The sequence below is a fragment of the Chaetodon trifascialis genome, chromosome 17 (genome assembly GCF_039877785.1).
Source record: "Chaetodon trifascialis isolate fChaTrf1 chromosome 17, fChaTrf1.hap1, whole genome shotgun sequence".
Classification (NCBI taxonomy): domain Eukaryota; kingdom Metazoa; phylum Chordata; class Actinopteri; order Chaetodontiformes; family Chaetodontidae; genus Chaetodon; species Chaetodon trifascialis.
The window spans coordinates 11,242,691-11,269,154 of NC_092072.1; the positions used below are offsets into that span (position 1 = coordinate 11,242,691).

Sequence of the window (26,464 nt, forward strand, 5' to 3'; positions counted from 1 at the left end):
TTAATTCAGCAGATATGGCTCTGCGTGTGCGCGTGTGTGTATGTCTGTGTACTTAATTGCACTGTCTCCGTCAGGGCAGGGTCCCTCTTGCACTGCAGTCTGTGGGGAATTGAATTTCATCAACCATCTCTGGGGTTGGGTGTGTGTGTGTGTGTGTGTGTGTGTGTGTGTGTGTGTGTGTGTGTGTGTGTGTGTGTGTGTATCTCTGCCTCTATGACTATGCACACAGAGACTCCTTCCTGCTTTCCCTCTTGTCTTTTCTTTCCCCTCTTTATTCTTTCATCGTCCTCTCTCCTCTTCTTCAGATTCCCTTTTGGCTGCATTATGGTCTGTGTACATCTTGGTGACCCCCTCCATCCCTCTTTCTCTCTTAATCTTCCGCCCTCTCCTCCCTTGGCAGCGGTCCCCTATCCTTCCTCTCCCCTCCCCCCATCTCTCCCACCCCCACCATCCAAATGGCCCTCCGGTCAGGACACAAGATGGTCAGTGGGTTGTATATTATATGGTGCATCCATGGTCATTGTTTTTCTTATAATAACCAATGAAACCCCACAAAAGCCCTTTAAACTGACTGACTGTGCATTTAATGTAATGCAGACTATTGTGCATTGAATGGAAATATGTTTGTGTGTGTGTGTGTATACATATATATGTTATTTAGACACAAACATACATGTTTATAAGTGTGATACTCTGAATTGGTCAGCTGCACTTTTCATGCTTCTGTGTATGCACTTATATATGTCTATGTGTATATATGCACATACCACTTTCACTGATTTGCAGCTCATTGATTAGCCATGCCTCACATCACCCTGGTGATATTATAATATCAACAAAGAGTACACCCCCCCTCCTCTGACAACCACTGGCCAGCTAATAATGCTGGGGCATGATGCTGCATGCTGGGAGTGAGAAATGGAGATGACAGGGGAAGATGGAGCTTATTAGAGGAGGCTTTGATGTGTTCTTTTTCTTTTTAAAATTTGATAGTTTTATTTGAAATGTGCTACTCAGTGTGGGTTGTGCTGAATCCCTGCAGAGCTACAAAGTAGTGTCAGTGGCATCATGTGTGCACTGTTAAATCTGCATCGTGTGCATGACTGTATTCACGTTTCTGCTGCCCGGAGCGATCACAGAAAAGTAGACAAAGTGGTGCTTTTGCATACAATGCTTTTGGAGCAGAAACAGTAACTGATTAATTTTCCAAAATGGTGCACAAAAAGGAGCCTCTGCTAAAATTCCCAATGTTTGGAATAAACTTCAGCCATCACTCTCTTCTCTCCAAACTGCTTTTATAATGTTCGAAATGATGCTTTGAGCTTCCTGCAGTGCGCCACACTAGCATGACTGCTTAAAGAAAACAGAGACTTTCTCTCCCCCCAAAAAACTAGATTATTTATTATTGTGGAAATGCGTCTGGCTCTCCTCTGAGAAGCTTCCCGGGGCTCATTTCTCAGCAGCCATCCAGCTGTAAACCTTCCCCGTCTGCGCCCGGAGGATCTTGCAGAGGGAGGTGTCACGCAGCCACAAAGGCGTCCGCAGACGGCGAAGCCCTGCTCTGCCTGTGGATGTTCGTTCTCTCTTTCTCCCTCTGTCTTTCGCTGCCGTCCAACAGCTTGTCCAACAGATGACACACACACACACAGGCAGACACACACACACGTGGCTCTGCCTGGCTGGTACGCTTCACTGCAGTGTCAGGTAGGGTCTCTGCCTGCAGAGCAGCAGGGCTCAGATTGGATTCCTTGGCTCCTTGGCTCTAGTTTCTTGCATGGTAGGTTTGCCTTGATGAGGCTTTTTGGGTAGTCCCATGTCTGTGTGTGTGTGTGTGTGTGTGTGTGTGTGTGTGTGTGTGTGTGTGTGTTTGTGTGTGTACAGCTGTGTGCGGGTAGAATTTGGATTTCTGCATTTATTTCCCAAAACACATTCCTTTTCAAATGACTTTTCCAGTCAGTTATTTTTTATGGCATGAAACAGAAGACAGCCACACTGATTGTCTCTCTTCCAAGGCTTCTGTTTTCTTTCATTAAAGCGCCGGGAGAAAGAGAATGACAGCATGAGAGAGTACAGTTGTAGCGCTTGGCTCGGCGTCTTGTATCACACGGTGGTGTCCTTTGAGGAGTTTTCCACAGTGAAAAAGATACTCAGAGCTTTTATGTATGGTATTTGTTAAGAATGCAGCGTGTCCTCAGAGCGCAGACAGGATGGTTTACTCCACACATGTTTTCTGCTCAGCAGGAAAATATGTCAGCAATGTTATCCAGAGCTGCATCTGTATTAGCACTTAACAGGTTCTTCATACCATTTAGGTTAAGGTGGCGGAGACATTACATAAAATGTAACTGGAATGAAAGGATGCAAGTGTTGGGAATGTGCTGGAGGTCTGCCTCAGAGGGAATTCAATGCTCCTTCAAAGCAAGGCTATGTAATATTTACTGAATGGGGCCGTTGCAAATGCTAAAGTCTGTTATAACAGTAGGATAAGTAGAGATGAGTCAGCAAACTGACTTAGTAATTTGAATGAGACCGCAACCTCCAGCTTAAGTTTGCTAATAACATTAGCCACCGTGAGCTACTGGTCGCACCAGACCAAGTGAGGCTCGAGCAGCAGAACCTGTTTTGGATTGACAAAGACTTTTATTGCTTTTGAGTTCAACTTTCATTTTGGTAGCTTGAGATGTTATTTTTGTCCAAATGACAAGTCATAGTGAACAGAGTAGATGGCATGTAGCACAAACTGCTATTACTTTTGGCTGAATTGCTGAAATGATGAGTTGATCATGTTAGAAATCTGGTTTATTGTTGCAGCTTCATATGTGTGAAGAGCTGCTTGCTTTTCAGTGCTTCACATCATCATGAATTCAACTCAGTTTTCACAGTTTATCTGACACCTTGTATAATAAATGATGAATCTGGGAATCTGATCTGCTCCATCAAGCCAGCATCAGACACGATATACCTGAGTCACATCAGGTACAGTCTCCTTGTCAGTGACATTATAGACTTATGTGTTTGTTTGCAGTTGCACACATTCGTTCAGTCATGGCAGACCAATTAACTTCCATGGAAATGATCCCATTGAGCACTAAACTGTACATGATGTTTTTAAATGAGGGGTAAAGAAAGCCTGCTGCATTATGGGAGCATCCCTCGATGAATGCCAGCATCAACATGTCAAAATGAACAACTAAATTATGTAGTTTGTAATGTCGAAATGCACATTTCTCTGTGCTTTTAGTAACCTTGGAAACATCATCTCAACAACTTGTCTCGTCTCCCGCTCAGTTGTCATGGAGTTTGCTTCCCTCCGATGATGGTTGCCATGCCTGAGCAGAGACGGGGGTTGTGGTATCTCCCCCGTACACCACCACCTGTTACTAGGGGACAGCTAGACCATGTCCATGACAACTGAGCAACACTGTCCTACTGTCCACTGTCCTGTTCTAGAAGACGACCCCGAACTTTCTGTTGTCCAGGACGCCTTGCATGTGTGTCCACATCATTGCACTGAACGCCGGCGTCACACCTAAACACGCGCACACACATCACCTGCAGCTCCGTATTCCTCCACGGTTTGAGTTGCCTTCAAAACATTTCTCTGCATTTTTTTTTCTCTCCGCCACCATAAATAGCGCTGATGGGAAGAAGGGAATGTTGCCATGGTGACACAGTGCTGTGGCAGCCGGTAATTATTCTGGTTTAAGTGCCAGAAGAGACACGCGCGAGCTGGCACACAGTGGCTGGTAGTGACACCTGGACAAGAGCGTGGCAGACAGAGACCTAGTAAAGGAACTTATCAAGCCAGGCGTTAGTCCCATTAAGGGTGGAGGACCTGACAACATGTTGACCACATGTTGACTTTTGAGGGGGAAAAAAAAATCAGGAAATGAAGGTCAAAAAATCTCAAGTTTGTAGACTGAAACATGGCAGCTCTGGGAGTGTGTGTGTGTATCATGTGTGATACGGTGAGATCACATGGCTGTTATCCTCTCAGTTACATGAGCAGACCAGTCAATAAAGTGGACATTGTTTGCGCATGTGAAGACACTGCACATGGCTGAAGGTGTGTGTGTGTGTGTGTGCGCGTGTGTGTCTGAGAGGTTGCAGGCAGCCTGTTGTCCAATATGTATTTGATATGGGTATTAAAAAGCACAAACTCCCTTGCTGCTCTCCCACTCACACACCAGCCTACATTCATGCTTCTACACACACACACACACACACACACACACACACACACACACACGCCTTCCAAGGATAATATTCAGCTCAGTGCTCCCCCCTCCGCCACCACCCCACCCCTTCTCATTTTTATCTTCTCTCTTCCAGGCGAGGCCAACCTGACTAATCATCCAAGGTGTCAAGGTAAGGTTGTGTTTGCCTCTCACCAGCCACTCACACTGATAGCAACAAGAGCCCCGGTGTGTTTTTCATCCGGGAAAACACAATCCGCCGTTTCAACAAAAACAGGAATTCCTCAGCGCGCTTTGAAGAAGAAGTTAAAATTGGCTTCTGCGGCTCCGTCTCATTCGCCACGAAACTTCCTTCGCTGCTCGAAGACTGGAGGAGCGCTTCCCCGTCTCCCACACTCCCCGGTCGAATTAGCATAGCCGAGCAGAAAGAGACACAATGGAGTTTTTCACCACCGGCGCAAAATACACATATTCTGTTTGCACATGCACACACACATTGCCCCTGACAGGAGTTTGGCTCGTGCACATGCCGGAAAAGGAGACGAGGAAAGATAGACTGACATATTGTTATCGCTGCCTCCCGATCCTTGGCAGGTCTGCTGTAGCTGTCTATTCAGATGATTGAAAGGAGAAGGACACGTAAAAGAGGGCAGATAGATAGATAAGCGGAGAGAAAACACTCCTGACTTTCTGTGTTTTTTCCCTCCCTGCTCTCTGTCTTTCCCCCGCAGTCGGTCCTGCATGTTACTCTCTCTGTGATCATCTTCTCATCGCTGCCCTCCCTCTCTACCACACACTGCAGTGCCAAATGTCCACACATGCAAGCACAAACCCTCTGCTCATTTATTTGTTTTATTTGGAGTTTTCTGAGGCTCGGCGTGGCACACCAGCCCGTCCCTACTGCCGCCTCCCCCACCGTGGTCCACCTGCAGCTCCACACGGCGTCATAAATCAGCCATGATAACATCAGGGCCTCCATCAGTTCAGTGAAACCCAACTTTGGCTGTTAGACAGAGACGTGACGAGGTTGCTTATGCTGTGCGCAGAGCCCAGACACCAGTTGTGGAGGCTCTGGTGTGAGGGCCACTGCAGCAGGCTCCCTGTCTGCACTGCGGTCTGACTCTGCTATGTGCTGCCACCTGCTGGGCACAATATGCAGTTGAGCTTCATGCTATTAAACCCTTCATTCTTTATTAATTAATGTTAAGGAGTGAAGTGATCAAGGACATTACAGGACCTGCATAAGAGTACGATTTAAGGGCGTCAGATCACATATTTTATTTAAGATATCAGATGTAAGTTTTACTGTTGCTCATTACTGTTTCATAATTGAATTGGTGGATGAATAATGCGGCTTCCCGCGATGAAGCAGCTACACCAAAATCAATTCAGTCCAGTGTGTTTGCTTGACAAATAAGACACAGTTTGCACAGTTTGGCTGGTTGTATCCTTCAGTAAATTCTTCTTATCCTCAACCTACAACAATCATTAAGGATGTGCTGAAAAAGGGAAAACACGCAGATTCTTCCACTGCATAGTTAATCTCACATTTGCTCAAAGCTGCTCGTCCAAATAAGAAATGATCTAACAAGGAAATCGTTGCTGGCAAATGATTTTAATTCTGTTTGTAGCATTCCAGGCCGCAAAGAGCTTAAATGACAAGTTTTCTTGTGTGTATTTGTCTTGTGTTTCCCCAGCCGGTACCTGTCAGATGTCCTCCCCTCCCACAGTGTGATGCGTCATGGCTCCGGTGCTGAGTGGAGTGTGGTGGGGCCCAGAGGCGGGTGTCGTGGGGTCAGGGGCTGCAGCTGCTACCGGGGTGGCGTCGTGGCTGGGCAGTGGGCAGCTGGTCCTGGCCGTCACCCTCAGCACCCTCGCCGCCCTGCTGCTGGTCTCTGTGCTGTTGCTGCTGTGTGCTAGCTGCCAGGGGTGAGCAACATCTCACACACACATATGAGCATATATTATTGCTATAGCTGTTGTTGTTGAGGGTTTACTGGTTTCACTTATCGATTCATCCTGCAGCCAGCTATCTAAATGACTCCTGCTGGAAATGTCAGATCTACATTGTAGTGTTGAAAGTTGCATAAATAACTGAGAGGGCATTCTTCGCTGCAGAAATTATAGGTACAGCAACGATGAAGAACAATTCTGCTGATTACCAGTAAACTGTGTCCTCAGGGATAATGTGGCTTTAGTATAACAACTATGAATGAATGTGTGTGCTGTCAAATAGACTAGGATGTAGAAAGTGCAGTATTGTAATTGTTTTTATATATGCCCCCAAGAGCTTGAATGTCCATAATGGTGAATTTAGCTTACAAGCCACAGTCAGTAAAAAAAAGTACAGGGATGAATAAAAGCAATGATATTCAGAAAAGAACTCCTTGAAGGTCGCTGTTGTTATTGTCACTTAGAGAAAGCAGCAAAGCCAGAAACCAGCAGACAGCCTTGTGATATGCAGCTTTTTGAGTTTTGCTTTGAAAGGCCTGTAGCTGAGTGGATTTAAACACCTTGAACACCCTTAAAGCTGAAAACCAGCACTTAAACCTCATATAGTTATTGTTTCATTTAAGCCAAGAGCCAAAACAAAGAACAGCACTGAGGCCTTCACCTGACCTGAGCAGAGGAACAGCTTTGCTTTAGATTCACACAAGACGCTGACACCACAAGTTGCAATATTAGGCCTGTCAGGCGTCCTCTGTACTCAGTAATCATCCTCCTTTTCTGCCTCCCTCTGTCTGTACTCTCATCTTTCCATGTTCCTCTCTTTCTAGGCAGAAGAAGACAGCCAATGGACAGCCAGCAGGAGACCATGAGAACCTCATGAATGGAGTGAGTTTTCTTCAGGGAACTGCAGATGTTGAGGAAATAGTTTGAGAAATACACAGCTGGTTAGCCTAGCTTAGCATAAAAGCTGGAAACAGCTAGCCTGGCTCTGTCCAAATGTAACAAAATCTGCCTGCCAGCACCTCTAAAGTGCACGGGTTGGACTATTTCTTGGCAAGGTGCAGTTACTTCCCGCTGTGCTGTCAAGGAAATGTCCCAAAATGTTGAGCTAAGCCTTTAAGGGAAATTAAAAGCAAATTTTGAAGGGATGTTGAAGCAGCTCAGGGGGCAGCTTTGATGAAGAAGCTGTCTCTGGGCATTCACTTATAAGATTATGATTAGGTTTCAGGTTCTGCGTCCTTTGTTTTTGATGTATTTTTGTGTGTGCGTGTGTGTGTGTGTATGTGCATGTGGTATGTGGAAGGGACCAGCTGTGTGTTTTGAGTCATCTTGCCAGGGTGTGTCAGGCAGATTAAGATCAGATTGTCTGTGAACATCTATATTTGCATATACACACACACACTGCACGTACACATTTGCTCTGTAGATTAGGTCAGGGCTCGGTAACATCTTGGGATTCTGGGAAACTCCAGAAAGATCATTAATTAAATCTCAGCGCTGGAAAAATATTTACTCAGATCCAGTCTCTCACTTCATCAAAAGCACGCACATTGTGTTACAGACAGAGGCAATCATACACATCAAGACACACACACACACACACACACACACACACACACACACACACACACACACACACACACACACAGTCACGCACAGTCCTCATTAGTCGCGGCGTGTGAGTGACATGTCTGTAATCAGACAGTGTAACCACTTGTAAATGAGGCTGTGGATGGAGCTTTTACATTGGCTGCATGCTTGAATAGCACACACACATTTCCACTATGATGTCCTCACACACACACACACACACACACACACCCTCTGACATTTGTGCTTTAAACCACTTCATCACACCGACACAGAAACACACTCAGCTGATTGACAGCCTCCACTTGCTGGCAGCGGCCACTGATGAAGACGTTCCATGAGGGAAATTCCACTGTTGCTATTCACAAATCATTTGGCTTTAATATTATAGCGTCTATTTGATATGGAATTTAATTTAAATTTAGCAAAACAAGACAAAGGGCACAACAATCTGAAAACAAACTCTATTGATCGAGTTGGATTTTGTGCTTTCTAGGCACGTGCTTCTCATAATGACACTAGCCTTTGAACATCTTGTCATGGGTAGAATAATAATAATTACCACCTCCCATAATACTGATGCTTCAGTAATCAAGAAACATTTAAGTGTGACAAATGCCCGGCTTTCACAGACTGAGTGGCATCCACGTACCCTCATGTCCTGTCACTCCCTCTCTGGCCTCGTGTATGGATGTATGTGTGTGTGTGCGTGTGTGTTGGCCTACATGCTCCCACGTGCACATTCCTCAGAGCCTTTTTCCATTTGATGGATATCTTCGCTGTAACCTGCAATTGCGAGGTGATCAAATCGTGCTCAGCAGGAGCCCATTTAAATGACGGAGCATGTCACAGGCTGATAGGTTAAATGGGGGTCTTTGTCTTTGTGGATGTGTAGATTGGCTCTCCTCGACTCACCCGCAATCAGTCTGGCTGTCGCCCACTGCGGCCGCGTCCGAACACAGTGAAGGAGCTCTGGCCTCCCATGTTTCCCTGTTTAATTACATTTTTAGCCTTATTGTCTTTCTTTCAGTCAGGGTCTAGATGCCACAACACACGTTTTAGTGAGATTCAGCCAGAAAAGGACTGTGCAATTGTATTGTTTCTCGGTGGGTTTGACCGCACACTTTTGCATAATACTAAAGAAAGATCCAAAATGCTCCAGAAATCGAAATTTATCTTCATCAATCAATCTATCATGAGAATTTAGATGTGGAACGAAATGAGAAAAGATGGTGCAAAAGAGAACGAAGAGAAGAACATAATTTTCTTCATCTTGGAACAATTTCCCATCTTGGTTAAGAAAATAAAACAAAAGAATAACACCAGAGATATTTGGGTCATAAAATAGTTAAAGATTACATCATAGACACCAGTCGTTATGAGAGATGTTGACCACTAGGTGGGGCTGTGGAGCTTCTATAACGCAACCTTCTGCTCACACAGGAGGAAAACAACAAACCTAAACAAAGAGAATCTTGACTGGCACCTGTTCATATATTTTCACAGAGTTTTCTGAGCTCTTAGAAGTGAGTGACGGAGCGATAGCTCGTCCTTTAGAGACAAGGACAGTTTTGGTAAATCATGCCTCAGTGCTGCAGGTGCTCAGCACATGCCGTGTTCATTAGTGCATGTTCTTTTCAGAGTCTGTTATTGGGAGTGTCGATTTGAGTGTTTGCTCGCTCGCAGAGCTGATTCGGCTGCTGGTTTTGCCACGTGATGGAGCAAATATGGAAACAGCCCTCAGCTGGAGGACGTGGTGCAAAGACTGAGTGTTAGAAAAGGCTGCTCTGCTGAAGTGTCCTTGAGCAAGACTGAATCCCTGCCAGCTGCGGGGTTGTTGTTCTGAAGCTTCCACTTGACTGTAGAAGGTAAATTAGGGAGGCAAATTCCTCTGCGGGTATCCTTAAAGTATCTTCTATGGTTTCCATTTTTATTCATGCGATACCAGTAATGCCTGACACATCAGCCGCCTCAGTCGAACTGTGCTTGTTTACTTGACTGGGTGTCAGTGTCTCCTATTAATGCACCAAAGTGACATCAAAAACATAAAGCGAGACGTGTCCACGCAGGGTTTCAAGACTGAAGAGTGATGTCAGATCAGCTCAGCCTGTCATAAACCCAACTACAGTCAAAGATAAGAGTAAACACTGTTGTGTCTTCATTAGGCGTAAATAAATTTTTTTGCACTCGCAGAAATCCTGATTATCTCTAGATGTCTTTTGTGCGCGTGTAAAAATACACACCATTTAATTAAGAATGCATAACATGCTGATAATGAGCTTGAAGCCATCAGTAACGTGATCGGAAAAGCAGAGATAAGGAATGGGGGAGCGTGGAAATTGTATTCAGTGCTGCAAATATGAGATATATCCCCCCCAAAATCCTGAACAATGATTTTCCAAACACATGACAATCTGCTGACAGCGGCTCCTGGATTGCACCGAGGTGTGAAAGTCATCCACCTTGTGCAAGCTGACAAGTGCAGGTTGATTTCTGTTCTTTTTGGTGTGTCTTAGGCAGGAAACTGAAATAACAATAATAATGATAACAGGAAAGACTGGATGTTTCGTGTGCATTAGTTTTGGCTGCCAGCCTCTGCGCTTCACCCAGCACTGACAAACATCCTTTGTTGTGCAGGTGTCAGAGAGAGAGACGATCAGCCAATCAGCAGACAGTCCAGCCACTGATGTGGCCGTCAGCAGCTCTCACAATGGTCCTCTAACCAGCGGTACAAGTAAGCCAGTTAGCTAGTTAGTGCTAGCTTAACATGTCATGCGTTTGTTGTTGATGTAGTAACCATTTTAAATCTACAATACTGATCACTGCTGGCAAAGTGCTGCATGTTTCTGCTGTTTCTTACCTTTATAATTCAGCTATATGATAGTAACATTTGCTTAGCAGCTGGTGTTACACAACGTCTTTGTTGTCTTTCAGCTTTGGTTCATGTTAAACCTCAGCTGTTGTTTTTTATAACCATATCTATGTAATGTTGTTAGTCATTTTTACCTGGGTGGGTACTGAATATCACAGAAAGCTGTAAATAGCAGTGAACCTATTCTGCAGTGATGAATAAGGAACATGTGACTCATTATAAACCCACTTTGAAGCAAATGTTATAAAATCCATCTCTCTCTCAGAAAAAACACTGAAAGTCACCAGTGAGAGCTTTTTTTGACTCTCCTTTTTTCCTATGCTCCACCAGTCCTCACGGACACACAAGACACCAGCCCCCAGCCGTCAGAGGAGATGCTCTCCAGCCAATCAGAGCTCAGGTCCTCCAAGTGTCCTCAGGACCGTGAGCTACCCAGCATTCCTCCCAATAACGCCCTCATTGGGGACGGACCCCCAGCCTCAGGGGACAGCACTTATGAGGTCAGCGTCTAAAGTCGAATGATGCCTTCACTTGTGCTGAGCTTGAACGTGGTTATTAAAAGATATTAAAGCTTTGATTGATTGAGCTCAGTGTCAAAACATAGAGAAACAGACTTTGATTTCATTGATTCCCCAAGAGGTCGATTGAGATTGAGTGAGAAAGGTGAGGATCATTAAATGTATTTTGGTCATTTAGAAGTGTTTGTATCTATCCAGGTGGTGAAGGAGATCGCGGCGGCATCACGTGACGTCAGTGCCGAAGACTCCCTGTACGAGACGGTGAAGGAACTCAAAGACCCCTCAGCACAGCTCAGCCTCCCCAACGGTACCATCCAGCTCAGCCCTGAAGAACCTCCCCATCATCCCCCTGCGCTTCTCAACGGCCACCTCAGCCCCTGCACACCTGAGCGGGGACCCCTGTGCACAGGGGTGGAGTACGCCTCCATCGACCTGAATAAGAAGAGCCGTCACAGCGCCGACATGGAGGCCAAAAGGCGCTCTGACAATGCCAGCATTCCCTCGCACAGGCCTCAGGAGGAACCAGAGGAGGACTTGCCTCCGCCGGTACCCGAGAAGGTTCTGGATGAAAATGACAACCAGCCAGTGATGATGAATGGGCTGGCGGGGGCTGGGCTGCACAACGGAGAGGTGAGAATGGTGTGTGAGTGTGTTTATGTCCCATACTTGTGGATTTCATCGGGCAACATTTGCATATTGCAGGTTGAGGCCTGATTTCATGAAACAGAGAAAACCTCATTTAAATGAGCAATTCAGATGCAGAATTCCAGGAAGTGCAGCAAGAAAAACATGCTTAAATCAAAAAATAAGAATTAATATAGCAGCTAGCTCGACACCTGAGCTCAGTCCTTCATATTAATACTTAGTCAGCCATTGCTGTCCTCTCTGAAGTAGTCAGAGCAACCTGAGTCACTACTTGCTAGCAAACAGTAACATTAGCATGAGAAGTGTGGTTAATATTAGCAAGCCATCTGTCTCGTTAGCTAACGGTAAAAATCTGCTTTTCACCAAGTTGAAACATGATGAAAAATGACTCTCTGAACCTGATTGGTTCTCTTGTGCACTCTGTTCGCCCTGAGTTCTGCCTCACAGGTACAATCTTTATAGAACCAAGTAAAGAGACTCATATGAAAATAGCTTTAGAGCAGTTAATGCATAAAGACAGAAAAGTTGGGCACATCATTACACTTCCAGGGTCACACTGGGTAACCTTTCTCATATTCTTATCCCCATCCTAACACGATTTATCCCCACGTAAACTTGAGGTGTTTCATCTTCTCGGCGACACTGTGTTAAAGCGTCAATGCAGCTGGCTTGAGAAAGAGACCATGAACAAAGGAAAGGGGAGATGTGTCGCCACTACAATTATCGTCTGGTAAGCTGCCAGCTCAGTGCTGCTTTAGGGAGAGTTACAGACTGAGGGACAGAGCGAGAGAGAGAGAGATGGGTGTAGCAGTGGAGGGAGAAGAGAAGAATGGAGATGGGAGCTGGAGTGGGAAGAGCAGCAGAGAGTAATAGATGAAGCAGAGATAGTGACAAAGAGATGATGGGAGATTGACGCAAAAAAGAGCTGAGGGGACCGGGAGGCATTAAGGGTGAGAGAGACAGAGTCAAGAGTGAGAGACAGTGAGATGGAGAGACAAAAAGAAAGCCAGCAGCATACAAATAGAGCCATCTGTAGTGGAGAGGAGGGGAAGACAGGAGCACGATATCGAAGAAACAGCACTGGAGACGTGAAGGAGAAGAGAGGGAAGACGAGTAAAAGGAGTGGCGAGGTGAAAAGCAGTTCGCGCTGAACAGAGCTGCTGCTGCTCTCAGCATGCTGCCTTCCACATGCGGAGACCCAGCAGAGAGACGCACTCAGAGGACACACGCACGCAAACCAACAAACACTGTCAGAGCTCAGGAAGAATTGCATCAGGCTGCTGACAAGCACACAAACATCACACTGGCAATCTGTCACAAAGCTGCATGAAGATGCAACTGTTCTTCATCTCCACACACCCTCTGTTCATATTTACTCCTTCCCTCGACATCACTTTCAAAGGATGATTGTGGTTTGAGCTGAGCTGTAAGGGTGGCGGGGCTGGTTTGTCTGTCGTCAGTCAGAACTGAAGCATTGCTGTTAAAGATCCCCTCCAGACGTGTTTTAAAATGTATATATAATAGTCTACTGAATAATAACTTGGGTCTGATATGGTCAAATAAGTTAAATTATCTTATTAAAATCCATAAAATGGCCTCCACTCCTTCTCCCTCATTTAAAATTCCAGAATCTATGAATATCTAATTATTCCCAAAGTTTAACTGTTGGACACGAGACGACTGCTATTTCACTGAGAAGTCTCAGTGTCTAAGTTGACTATTGGACCAGAACTGGCTTCCAAATGAGTCGTAATGTCACAAATCTTTAAAACTCTTTAAAACTGGAGTGCAGAGAAACTTTCCAGTTCCAGCAGATGAATGTGAAAACAGCCTTCTAGTGTCAAACTGCACATACATCATTCTGCACAGTGAAGCTCAAACATCCAACAGCAGCAGTGGAGGGAACTTCAGGTTTGGTGCAGATGTCGACGGCGCCCAGAGGACGAATCCTAATGGCTTTGTTGATCCACTGACTTCTCCTCTGCCGCCACCATGAAGTTAAAATTTTTGAGTGAAATGCCTCAGCAACTATTGGCTGGTTTGCCAAAATTCATAGCGGTCTGTTCAATAGCACATTCATGCCCCCCTCAGGATGAATTCTAACGTCTGTGCTGATCTCCTCACTGTCTTTAAGGCGCCATCAACAAGTCCAAATTCTCCACTGTTTTGATTTATGAGCAAATACCTGTAAAACTATTTACTCCCCGATCAGCCTCAAGACTATGAAAATACAACCCATGTCGTATTAAACCAGAACCATCCTGTAAAATGCTCATCTCCACCGTTCACGTCCTCCCCCCCTCTTTATTGCTCTTCTCTTTTTTTTTTTTGTCCCTTTGTCTCTGCTGTTGTAGCCAATTAGTTAATCACTGCTGCTCGTTTGGACAGCAGGCGAGTCCAGCCTCATCTGACCCCTGGGTCCCTGTTGAAATCTTGATCTACTGAGCTCCAGTTTATCTCCAAACTAGCCACACACACACACACACACACACACACACACACACACACACACACACACACACACACACACACACACACACACACACACACACACACACACGCACTCAAAAATGCACTTATTTGTAGACACACGCACATATAGCTTGTTGGCATGTCTAGTCAGCATTAATTCTGTTGTTTCTCCCCATCCCCCCTTGTTACAGACACACACACACACACGTGCGTGCGTGCACACACACACACACAGATACTACGGCACGTGTGTGTCTGCATATATTCTCCTACACATAGACTCCCTGGGGCTGATTTAAGGTTAACCCTGAATGTTCCCGGCTCCCCGTGGTTTACGCTCGTGTACGACCAGGAGCCGTCTGTGATTTGTCTTGTCAAATCAAGTGTGTGTTATACGCGTGTGTGTGTGTCTGAGTCTAGTGAGCGCCAGCTGGCCACCATCACTATGACAGTTAGTCTGGCTTCATGATGGATGATATGGGCTATAGACACTCTCTATCTGTCTCTCTCTCTCTCACACACACACACACACATGCACGCACACACTCAACTGTACAAATGCATGGGTGCCTGTATGTAAATGTCTGAATCCCCTCAGGTAGCAGCTCGGTAAATGCTGCTCATACACACACACACACACACACACACACACACCAGGCAGGCTTTGTCATACACTCACGTTTTTCCATACGTACAATCTGGTTTCTAGTAATCATTTCTACTCCTTGGGGTCTCTCAATCAAAACAATAACCAAAGACGTAGTTTGATGATGTCGTGATGCAGCGTGGAATCATGGGAGTTGTCGCCATTTACTTTGGAAATGTGCCTGACAGGACTCAGGCAGAACTGTTCGTGTATTAAAGTTTTACTCACGTTACATTTAGTCACGTTTGCAGACTTCCCTCCTCCCTCATTGACACCTTTACCTTGAAAAACAGATTTCTCTTGGTTTGAACATTGTCATTTGGGATAATGTAAGGACACAACTCTATGAACACTCACTGCAGACACACACACTCACACGCTCATTTTTTTGTGACCTTTCATTCACAGCGTCTTTGATCCCGTGCAGTCGTACAGTTATTGAACCGTCATAAACAGCAGTAACACTTGTTTGCAGTCACTTGCCCGTGTGTCGCCTGTGGGCTTTTCATGTGAGGTGCAGGAAATTAAATTGACCCCGTCAGTGGGCTGCTGGGACATACGCTGGGGGACACGGTCCAGGTAAACTGCTGGTCAGCACTGTTGAGCAGCTACAGGGACTACTGTTAGCTAGAGGATGTGAATATGTAACGCGCGTGTGCGTTATCAGTTAGAATTGGACTTGTTGTTGATGTGGTTTATGTATTTTGCATACCTACAGTTTGTTTGGAGTCCTTTATGTACACTTAAATGAGCACGTGGAAGATAATCTGAGTTGATGTATTCGTACTGATTTACATGTGCGTGTGTCAACATGACTGACACACTGACACCTGAGTCGTCCATCTTCTGAGGCCGCTGTAATCAGCTTACTGTCACACCGGCATGTCCTGTGCGTCATTGTTTCTCCTGCGTACACATAAACGCATTCCCTTAATCCCGTCTCTCACACACACACACACACAAACATCTTAGTGCAACACGTTGAAATATTAATCTCTCAGTGTGTATAGACAACAAACAAAGACCTGTCCACACACTTAGAGGTCTTTATATGAGTTTAATACGCATAAAAGAAAGTTTTTAGGAGTACGATTGAATGCCCATTTGCATCAAACTGAGGCTGAATTCTTTGTTTATTGCTGACTGTGTGACTGACTTCATGAAAAGTCCACTTCAATTTGCGGTGATACTTGAGCCGAGAATAGGGAGGCTGCAAATTAGATGAACAAATATTGTGAGGCTCACTCAGAGGTGCAGAGACTGGGTCAAGTCACCTTTGTCCGTGTTTCATATGAAGACTCCTCTGGGGCACTCTGCCTAATTGGCCGGCTAATTAAAGCGAAATGAAAAAGGCATCTGCTGCATTACAGAGTGTGTGTCGGATCTATAAAAGTAATCATGTCTCCAAACGTGCTTTATCCATAAAGTAATCACATTGATTTATGCTCTTTGAGAAAATGCCAGAGAAACATGTACTTGCATGAAGATACTACAGCCGGGGTGGACGGTTTGATGGATGAGCTCTGCGCACAGTTTTTCATTCACAGCGTAAGAGCGCAGTGGCTGGTGTGGCGTATTGTGCTGCGCCTCAACAAGTGAAGTGCTTTTTTTCAAATGCATCAACATTAACCTTGGTACCTGCAGCCAAGGACGAGGCAAATCTGAATTTATTCCTTGCTTCCAGTCGGAAAAAATATCACAAAAAGCAGCGTTTTTTCCTCTCAGAGAATGTAAAAATCCCACATGATATGAAGTGTTTAGTCAACGCCGGCAGCGATATTGAGGTTCTTGTTAGACTCCTGAGGTGTTTGCCGCCGCTGTCAGTTGCGCTTTGTTGATTAATGGCTCCCTCATCGATCAAAAAGCGGACAGAGGCTGTGCGCAAAAACAACACACTCTCTGTCACTGCCTATCGACTTTCTCTCAATAATTTTCTTAATGAATGGGTGGTTATATACAACATTAGCTTCATATGTATCACAGCAGAAGCGGCAAATGCGGAGCAGAGTTTTTCTATCACTGCTGGGAATAGCTCAGAACTTCAGTTTATTGATCGGTTGGCGAGCGCTCTCTTTAGACATTTAAAGAGATTTTCCACTGGTGTTTTTGAGAACTTGTCAGTAGTTTACCAGCATGTTTTAGTCATGCAGATCAATAAGCACTGCAGCCGTACAGTATCTTAATTGCAGTCCCTTGAGGTCGTTTTGAATAGCTCTATTACGACTAAGTCGCAGTATTACAGCTTTTCATTGTACTTGTCAGAGAAACTACTTTTCCCTGTACTTTTTTACAACAGGAAATTCTTAAAAATAAAAATGTGTGACAAGTTGTCAAATGTTCTCAACAGCCACTTTTTTTGGAGAAGTAAAGCATCCACTTTGTAGCCTTAGGAGTGTTTTAAATGTCTGATTCTGCGCTCTGTGTTTTCTTTCTGCTGTACTTAAACGTAGCTTTTTGTTCTTTTCTCCTCCAGTTACACTCCCCTCTGTCTCCTGCACCAGGGTTCGACAACCGCACTCTGTCAGACAATGAGGTAAGTGTGTGTAAAACTCCCTTATTCCCCAAACTGCCGTTTCAGTCCCGAGACAGCAGCACTTTAGTCTGTGAATGCCAAATGCTCCAAGCACAAAAAAGATGAAAAACAGGGGAAAAAAATGGTAAAACAGTCATATAACATCAGACGAAACGCTATGAGGGAAGAAGCTAGCATGGATCATTTGGCATCAATTTCTTTTTGTGTTCACGTTCCTTTTATCTCCATGAGCGTACTTATATTTCTGATCATTTTACACAAGTAGAAACCAACGTAAGAGCAATTGGCATGAATAGCGTGTCCTCTCTGTCCTGCAGTCAGCAGTGTATTCCACAGTCAACAAAACAAACTGCGACGACGCCGTGAACGAGGAAGACAAAGAGCACGACTACAGCAGCATCGCGGAGATCAAAGGCCTCGTCACGGCCTCTTCCTCCAGTGACCTCTACGCCACTGTCCGAGATATCTACACGCAGCCCGACGAGCCCCAGCCGGGGGAAGACCCCGTCCTGGACAGCACGGATCCCGGCTACGAAACCATCCGCATCCCAAAGACTAGTAGCTCGGATGATGACCACAGGGCAGGGCTGGCAGCGGAGGGGTCAGACGCTGCCAAGACGGAGCCCGACTACGAGAGCGTCGGAGAGTTGGGTCTGGGCCGGGAAACATCCCGCCTCTGAGTTTTCCCCCTCATCTCCTTCTGTGGCTGTTGGGAGGGAGCTTCCTCTCTGAACTTGCTGCCAACTATGCTTTTGGTGCGTGACTTGGGGAGGGGAAACGGCAGGAAATGGCTCACCACAGCATCCATCATCAACGCATGAGTGTCCTCTTTACAGCTTGGGTACGGTCTGTCATATCTGAACTTTTAATTTATCAACCAGGGTGAATGTCATTGGTACTGGTCGGCCTGCTAGAAAATGAACTGCAGCACCTCGGTCATTGGGCATTAATCACGCGGAAGAGTGCACTTTGGAGCATCATTAAATTCCTCTTTTGTCTTTGTGACGCAGATGCATATCAAGGACACATTGAACAACGCTTGATTGTGAAAAAGATCAAATAAATATGAAATAAAGAAAAAAAATCACAGCTCACATGCAGAGGTTTAAGAGTTAGCTGAGGACACTATCAGTGCCTGTGATATAAAGAAGAATCCAGTGCCATATAATCATGAGATTCATGCACTTACTGTACATATGAAGGTAACATATTTGTATGCCCCCTCTGCAGCTGCTAGCGACTTCCTAGCTCCTTCCAGGCGACTCAGTGTCATGTTTTATTGACGCGTCAGATGGTTTATTTCTTTGTCCAGTACCTCCACTGTGCATTCTCTGCTTGAAATTCCTCTAAATGGGTTCAAGGCAGCTCGCTGCAAACGTCAAGGGTTCGACACGTTACAGGACACGAGATGTGAAACTAGTCGTCTGCGGAACCAAAATGGAAAGCAGAGATGGGGGAAGGCAGGCGGTTTCACACGAGCAGCGGTTTCACAGGACATTTTGAAAGCATTTTTTTCTTTTTTAGACGTTTTGCAGTCCATGTCAAGGTTTTTTTTTTTTGTGAAACTCATATTTATTTTTATTGTTTTGTTATTGTGAAACGTTACGGCGCGTGTCTGTGTGAGAAGAGTGAATAGGGTTTTATAGAAGTTTCTAGCATTTTTATTAAGATACTAAAGGAAAGTGAGTAGTGAGATAATGGCAGTTGTAAAGGTACGCTTTCCCCTGACTTCTTTTATTCATGTTCAAAAAAAAGTACACATGATGAGACCGTATTATCATTTTACACGGGGGTCAAAGCAAATTCAAAAGACATGTAATGTACAAACTTTCATTATTATCTACTCATCAGCTGTATTCTTTGGTTGCCATGTTTTTCGAGCCTACTCTTGGTACAGTATACAGTCTGGAGTTGGCGTCCAGAGCATACTGTGGTACTGCATTTATATTCCGCTTATGAAAAGCGTCACTACAGCCCAGTTACACCTCTGCACAATTTGAATATCGAATGCTTTTTAACTTAGTAGAAGCACTCTGAGAAAACCATGTGTGTGTTTGTAGCTTGTACTGACGACACGCCAACCAAGGCTTGTATATAGTTAGAGCACTATTTTAACCAACTGTTATTCGCTGGAAGTTTTATGTAAGCTTTTACTTATTTGTACAACGTCCAGAGTGGTATCATTTGAAAGTAAGCCTGTTAAGAGCGCTGATGTGTGTCTGCGTTGTTTTAAGGAAAACTGAAAGCTTTCCTTTACCTTGTATTGTTACTCAGAGCGTTTGACTTCTGAGAAGTAGTAACCAGTCAAATGTCAGAAATATGGTACAATGTTTTGGTACATGCATTTTAAGAAAAACAGTAGGCGTGGTACTTTTATTTAAAAAACTGAATTAATGTATCAGTACTGTTGTTTGATGTTTGTTTTCACATGAAGAGGGCCACGGCTTTTTTTGCTCTGAATATCTTTCAGTGTCTCTCTGCAGAAAAAATAATGGTGTCATCATCTGTTTCCACCCACATGGAAATATTACAGCCTTACAGTATCTCCAGCCGTAGTTTGTGTTTCATTAGACATGCAGGAGCTTGTTGCTGGTTCAGACAAACACAGCGAGCCCGCGCTGACTGGTATTAGACTCATAAATGATATCAGGCATTTGAAATGCCATTGCATCTCCCAGCAGTGGAAGAGGGTTTTAAATGTGATCCACTCGCAGTGTTTTAGGAATGAAAATGGGTAAATGAAACCCTAAAAAAAAGCAGATTTTAATTTCTGCAAATAGTTAATTATCCTTCTTATTTACACTCCCTCTTTCAAAAAATCCTACAGAGTGATGTACCTGTGTGTCAGGGTGGTGCCATCATTTAGATATAATGGTGTTCACAGAATGCCATAAATGACTGCTAAGGAAATTATCTGTCAAAGGGGGGTGTTTTAGTGCCAAGTCTAATCAGGACAACACACACAGAGACACAGTTAATAGATACTTACCTAAAACCACTTACTCTCTCTGGCCGTCTATCTCGGTCATAAACACACGCACACACAAACAATCCCCTTCAGGGAGTGGGGGTGTGGTAGAGGTTGGGAGATGCTCCCTCGCTGCCCCTCCGTCAGCTCCGCTCTAATGAGACCATTTGTTCCTCCTACAACCAGCAGACGACTCCTTGGTGACACCTGCTTTTGATCACAGGGCAAGGCCTGTTTTGGAAGTTATGGCCACATCTGTCACTCCGCCCTGTCCGATTTCCATTCTCTGCATGTAAATATTTTATGACATGAATTGTTCTATTAAAATATATATATAATAAATGGTGCCAGCGTGTCTTTTTACTCACCCGGGTTGCTGTCAAGGAAAGATTGTATGCTGCATATGATTTTCTAAAAACATTAAGTTTGACATTAATTAGGCTATTTGTTACTGTGATAATGTTGGCTGGTATATTCTCTCTGCCACACGGGCCAATAATCACGATGAGTGAATTAGTCAGCGGGTAAACTTGATTTATCAGAGCACTGAGAACTTTCTAATGAAAAGGAACAGACATTCTTTCTCAGAGAGCAACGACTTGTGTCACGTTGTGAGATCACACTCTCTTATTTAGCACAGGATGTAGCTTTCATGAGCTTGTTACCAGCCTGCGAGTGCTGCTATGTGCAGTCTTGTAATGAAAAGCACAGGAAAAAAAAAACAAAAAAAACAGCAATGCGACAGCTGACTTATTGTTCTCATTACATCACATACAGGTATCACTGCACTTCTGGCAGGGGCGGCTTCACTTCACTGTTATAAATTTGCATTTTGGTACAGATTTGCACAATTTCTAAGTTATATTTAGTATATCTGTCCTGTCTAAATGATCTAATAAAGCTGGAATTGGTTGGCTCTTGCCTGAGCACATTGTTGAGCCAGGCCTTTAGTAGAATAAAACTGGCATTTAATGAAAACCTTATGAGAAATTAAGTAACCTGTTGTGTTTACATTCACAAAAACAGACCAGTACAGTCCATTACTTCCATTTTAGAACCAGATCATAGTAATTAAGAAATCCCATGGCACCTGGAAAGTAGGCTATCCACGCCTTTAACAACTAGGTTATAGCATAAAGCCTGTCTGTCTGGTCGAAGTTTTCCTTTCCGTAGCCTAAATTCCCCTTTCTCCCTTTCTTTCCCTCTGCCATACCCCCTCCCCTCTCGCTTCCTTTCCATCCTTGCGTCATTGTTTTGAATGGAGCATCCTCCCGGCTTGCATTACCTTCTGTCGGAGAAGAAGGGGGAGCGGTGGGGGCTTGTGGAGGCGTGTGCTGCACCGACCAATGGCGGCCCGCCGTGGCCGCCGGACCGCACATGTTTACAGGCAGCATTCCGCCGGTAGAGGCTCTGCTCGGTCGGAGCGGCACGCGGACTGGATCTCGCGGGAGACGGAACTGGAGTCGGCTAGCGGTTGTATATTCAACCGTTTTCTTTATCTGCGGAGGCATGTCGATGCTTACGGCCGAGCGAGCTGAAATAATTCGACGTATTTGCTTCCGCACTCCGTCGTCCAAGTTGTTTTTTCATGTATAAGCGGCCATTTTGTTAAATCGTGTACAAATGTCATCTCGGGTCCAGAGAGCGGTGATTGGTCCGTGTTTTCCCGCCGCCCGCTCGGCTCGCAGGGAGCAGTGGGGAAAACAAACAGGTCGAACGGAGGAAGATTGGTAGCCGGTTAGATGTGGATGTTGTTTAGCGGCGAATGAATCGTTTTCATGTTGTCGGTTTTTGTCGGGTGCTAATTCAAAGTCCCCTTCAGTTTTCGGTGCTTTTGGTACGGTGCATTTAGGACACTATTTGGAGTTTTCGTCCTCTGAGTATGTTGCCGCTTTCTAACATTTTATCAGGGCTGTTGGAGCGCGTAGTCTACCCGCTGCGGTTTTGTGTTTTTCTCGACGTTGTTTACCGGCTATAATTCGACGTTTAATGATCTAAATTCAACGGTTCGCCGGCTCTGAAATCAGCGGGACACTTTTCGACATGCATACGAGGCGTTTGGTGAAGCGGTCGATCCTCGGCAGCCGCGTTTATGCGCCGAGTCCGACGGGGGACGGTGCCCCGGTGACAGGAGTGGTCCAGGCTGTCAAGCAGGAAAACAGAGACGTCTCGGCCGCAGGAGCTCGGCGCAGCGTCTACACCGTGCTCATGCAAGACGGGAGCCTCAAGGAGTTCTCCGAGGAGGAGATAGCCGCCGGATTCAACCACACTGCAGCCAAAGGACCCCTCAAGTCCAGCTTGAAGGTGTGTGTGTGTGTGTGTGTGTGTGTGTGTGTGTGTGTGTGTGTGTGTGTGTGTGTTTTGCTGAAGCGCCCCGGCCGGCAGGCGGGCAGCGCTTCTCTGTTCTTGTTGTGCGGTGTTTTGCAGCGTTTAACCGCTTCCTGCACGCAGCGGATTTAACGATGTCACCGCCGCTGCTGCTGCCACGGATGGCAAATTTAACCAGCAGGGACAAAACCGGTATTATTCAGAATAGCCATGATGCAAATTCGGTTGCGTATGGCATCAAATAACGGGCTGTCATGACATTTGGCGACACCAGATATATGGGACAAAGGGCTTGATAGGGCCTGCGCAATGTTTATGTGGGCTAGTGGGTGGGTAAGCCGGAGCAAACAAACACGCTCTGACTGCAGCGTTTTGGATGCAAAGAGCCGGTCCGAGGTTTTTGCACACAGGCTTATGATTTATGCATCACATTTATAACAGCTCGTTATGTGCAGCATACATTTAATTGCACACAAAAATGATTATATTTTGGACATTTTCACTGATAGTAGATGATGCAGATTGTCACCCAGTTGACGATTACGTGGCGTTATGTGGACTCAGTCTGCACAACAGGGCTATTATTGTTTATCAGCAGTTAAAATGAGTGCGGGCTTCCTGTGCCATTAGCGGCAGAATAGGAAGTTTCGATCATTATGAAATTTGTCGTGGTGTGGGCCTAATTAGCAGTGACCTAATTGCCGCCATATCCAACTTGTCTGCTTTGGTGTCACATGGCCTCAGATGAAGATTGTGTGAGGAAGACGAGCCAGTGTAGCTCTTGGATGAAAACACAGTTTGTGTTCGTTATGAGGGAGTGACTGCATGTGACTGAATAACGTCTCGTGTGATTCTGATTGATGTGGTTTTGTGTCTCCTTGCATTCACGCGCGTTGCGCTTTGTTATGTTATTGATGAATTCACTCACAGGCTGCAATTGCGAGCCTTATTTCCGTTGCAAAAACGGAAATGTCCGGCCACAGTATGTCTCCACACATGCTGAGCTGCTCACATTTCCTTTATGTAAATGTGAGCTACAGATGGGATGCGCGTGTATGGATACAGCCGCCTGCAGCTCTCTGACATGCTCGCATATCTCAAATGAAGTTGCAAACTACCCTTAAAAACTTTACACAAACGTGTCAAACATTAACAAAGAGCAATGCAGCAGCGCAGTGTGGACGGTTGTCAGAGCTCTGAGTGATGGGAAATGCTGTGTAAACTCGGCTTTCCTCGCTTTGCATTTGCACATTTGTGTATGCGGTGCCGCACTCTGAAAAGCTGTTGCACAATACCGCCACAGTCACCGGTGCTGCCGGGGCTGCGAGGGTAGTGCTGTCAGCACAATGGTCAAGTCTCTTTCAGAAGCACTGTGGACGAAAACAAGCCATAAAATGAGGAGGAGGAGGGGTCTGCTGTGTGCATCATAGGGCTGCAACTAGCAACTGTTTTCAATGTCAATCAATCTATCTGACAGTTATTTCAACGATTGATCATTTAGTCTATATGAAATGTTAAAAAAAAAATCGTAATTTCCCAGAGTTCAAAGGGACATCTTCTTACTGCTTCTTTTATTGTGATAAATCACAAAGAAAAGCAACAAATCCTTATGTTTAAGAAGCTGGACGCAGCACATGTTTGTATTTTCACTCAGCCAATGGCTGAAACTGTTAATCAATGATCAGAACAGCTTGCAATTCATTATCTTCCGATCAACTAATCGAGTAATAGTTTCCAGCTCTTGTGGATTCACATGTGCATCAGTGGTGTTTTTGGTGTGCACATGTGTATTTCTGTGTTTAATGATTGAGAGCTGACCACTTTACATTTTGGAGTGGGGGGTTGTTTGTGAGGGCATGCCACACCGTTTGAGAAGCAGCTGTACAGCCAACAAAGCGGGCACCCCCAGGTTGGCAATGAGTGGCATGCTCCAAAGAATCTGGATGTTTGGCACATCGCCCAGAATGGCGAACGAATGCCTGTTGGGGGGGGGGGGGTACCACTTGTTGACTCGTTGGTTTGTGTGAGCAGTGTTACTCAGATATCTTGCTGCTAACAAAGAAGCGTCACTTGTTTTTGTTTTGCTGGCGCTTTTGTTTTCCTTGCTGTTGTTGCTGTTTGTGTTGATCGTACGCTGACGTGGGAGTCAATGAAGCAAGCTTGTTGACAGGAGCTGAGTGACTCTTTGTTCTGAAGCGCCGATCCCAGGCAGGCCGGCGTCAGCTGTCCTTATTGGTTGGCTGAGCAGCATCAGCGTGAAGCACAGACTTGACCACGGGGTCAAGTCTAGATCTGCGCCCCCCCCTTGCACCCAGTGATGATGTATGAGTAATCTTTTAGGGTAAAGGAGGTGCATGTGCACGAGTTGTATGCTTTGAACACATAAACACAGGTTTAACACGCACACACAGACGCACATTTTTAATCCCCTTTTCTCAATCTTGTTCTTATGTCCGTCCTTCAGATGTATTTATGTCTCTAACTGGCTCTTCAGTTTAGACACCTATTGCTGTTCTGCATGCAGAAAAACTTCCTCTATCACAGACTGGGGTAGGACGAGGTCACCTTCTTGTCCTTGACGCCAAGGCAGTTTAAAGGGCCGTTCATTTCTATGAAGTAACCACCAGGCCTGTATATAGTTTGGAACAAGCTTCTTTTACTGAACATAATCACAGATTTATCAGTCAGAATAATGCACTTGCTTGTTGTCGAGGTCCTAAAAGGGTTCTTTGATTCAAAAGAGTTATTTGGTTCCTTAATTTGCTGGTTTTTATAGAAATATCTTTACCACTTTAGCTCATGTTTAGCACAGTATTGCATTAGTAGGAAACTTCTTGTTTCTCATTAATATTCAAATGGGTGAGTCTGAGTAGTTTGGGCAACTCATGGAATCAGCGTTAATTAGTTATTTGCTACAGCTGAGTAAATTTGTCGGCAACAGTTGCCTCCTTCAAACTGCGATTTGAATAAAAAAATGATTCAGCCCCAGACTTAAGTTAGAAAATCTAATGGTGGGCTGTGTCAGCGTAGCATGAGACCACAGATTAATCATGGCCGTTCCTAATCCTGCTCATTTTCACTAGATGTTCTCGTACAAATACTTCCTAGCAACAAAGAACCGTATGAGCTAAAAGCCACAGTCCGTTGAGGTTTTATTGCATTCGGTCCATGGGATTCAATTTATGATCTGTGTCAGCTTGCTTTATTATGACCTTTGACCCATAAAGGTTCAAGAATCTTTACGCTTGACAAACTGCCCAAAGCAAGTAGGTTATGAGTTTCTCTGTGAGTGGGAGAGAGAAGGAGAATGGGAGATAAAGAGGTGGGGGGGATATGAGGGACACTTGGGGTATTTGTTTCCATGCACACACATACACACATATACACCAGCTTTGACACATGCAACTCAAATTTCACAACCGATTTGGCATGCTTCACAATTTCCTGGCTCCGCGAAATGCCATCATTCATAAGCCCGGCGAAAGGACGGAGTCGCCGTTTGTTTTATCCGAGGAGCACACTCGTCCTACACACAACACCTAATCTTCCCCGAGCCGGAGTAATCCATCTTGTTGTTTTACTCAAGTCTGTGTTTTCACAGAGCGTTTTGCGCCCCACTGAGTGTTCGTGTGACCAGGCTCTATCATGGGTGATACTGGATACTCATTTCTCATGTTTTTTTACCTCATTAATCTAAGTAAATTGTCCTCTTGGTGTTTGTGTGTGCATGTGTGAGTGATTGACTA

General features: G+C 45.0%; 2 protein-coding genes across 3 annotated transcripts in view; both read left to right on the forward strand.

The window, feature by feature from the left end:
* pag1 (phosphoprotein membrane anchor with glycosphingolipid microdomains 1) overlaps positions 1–20,732 on the forward strand; it is a 47,834-nt gene extending 27,102 nt beyond the window's left edge. The window contains exons 2-9 of the mRNA XM_070984832.1: positions 4,333–4,368; positions 5,894–6,125; positions 6,974–7,031; positions 10,374–10,470; positions 10,939–11,108; positions 11,325–11,756; positions 17,363–17,422; positions 17,740–20,732. Coding sequence (XP_070840933.1) covers positions 5,938–6,125; positions 6,974–7,031; positions 10,374–10,470; positions 10,939–11,108; positions 11,325–11,756; positions 17,363–17,422; positions 17,740–18,102 — 1,368 coding nt within the window. The 5' untranslated portion in view covers positions 4,333–4,368; positions 5,894–5,937 and the 3' untranslated portion in view covers positions 18,103–20,732. The remainder of the gene's footprint in view (positions 1–4,332; positions 4,369–5,893; positions 6,126–6,973; positions 7,032–10,373; positions 10,471–10,938; positions 11,109–11,324; positions 11,757–17,362; positions 17,423–17,739) is intronic.
* Positions 20,733–22,079: 1,347 nt separating this feature from the next.
* znf704 (zinc finger protein 704) overlaps positions 22,080–26,464 on the forward strand; it is a 49,524-nt gene continuing 45,139 nt past the window's right edge. Inside the window, exon 1 of one of the 2 annotated variants that reach the window (XM_070984126.1) lies at positions 22,080–22,694. In XM_070984126.1, the coding sequence (XP_070840227.1) occupies positions 22,434–22,694 (261 nt within the window). In that variant the 5' untranslated portion in view covers positions 22,080–22,433. The remainder of the gene's footprint in view (positions 22,695–26,464) is intronic. The other variant, XM_070984127.1, reaches the window with a different exon arrangement.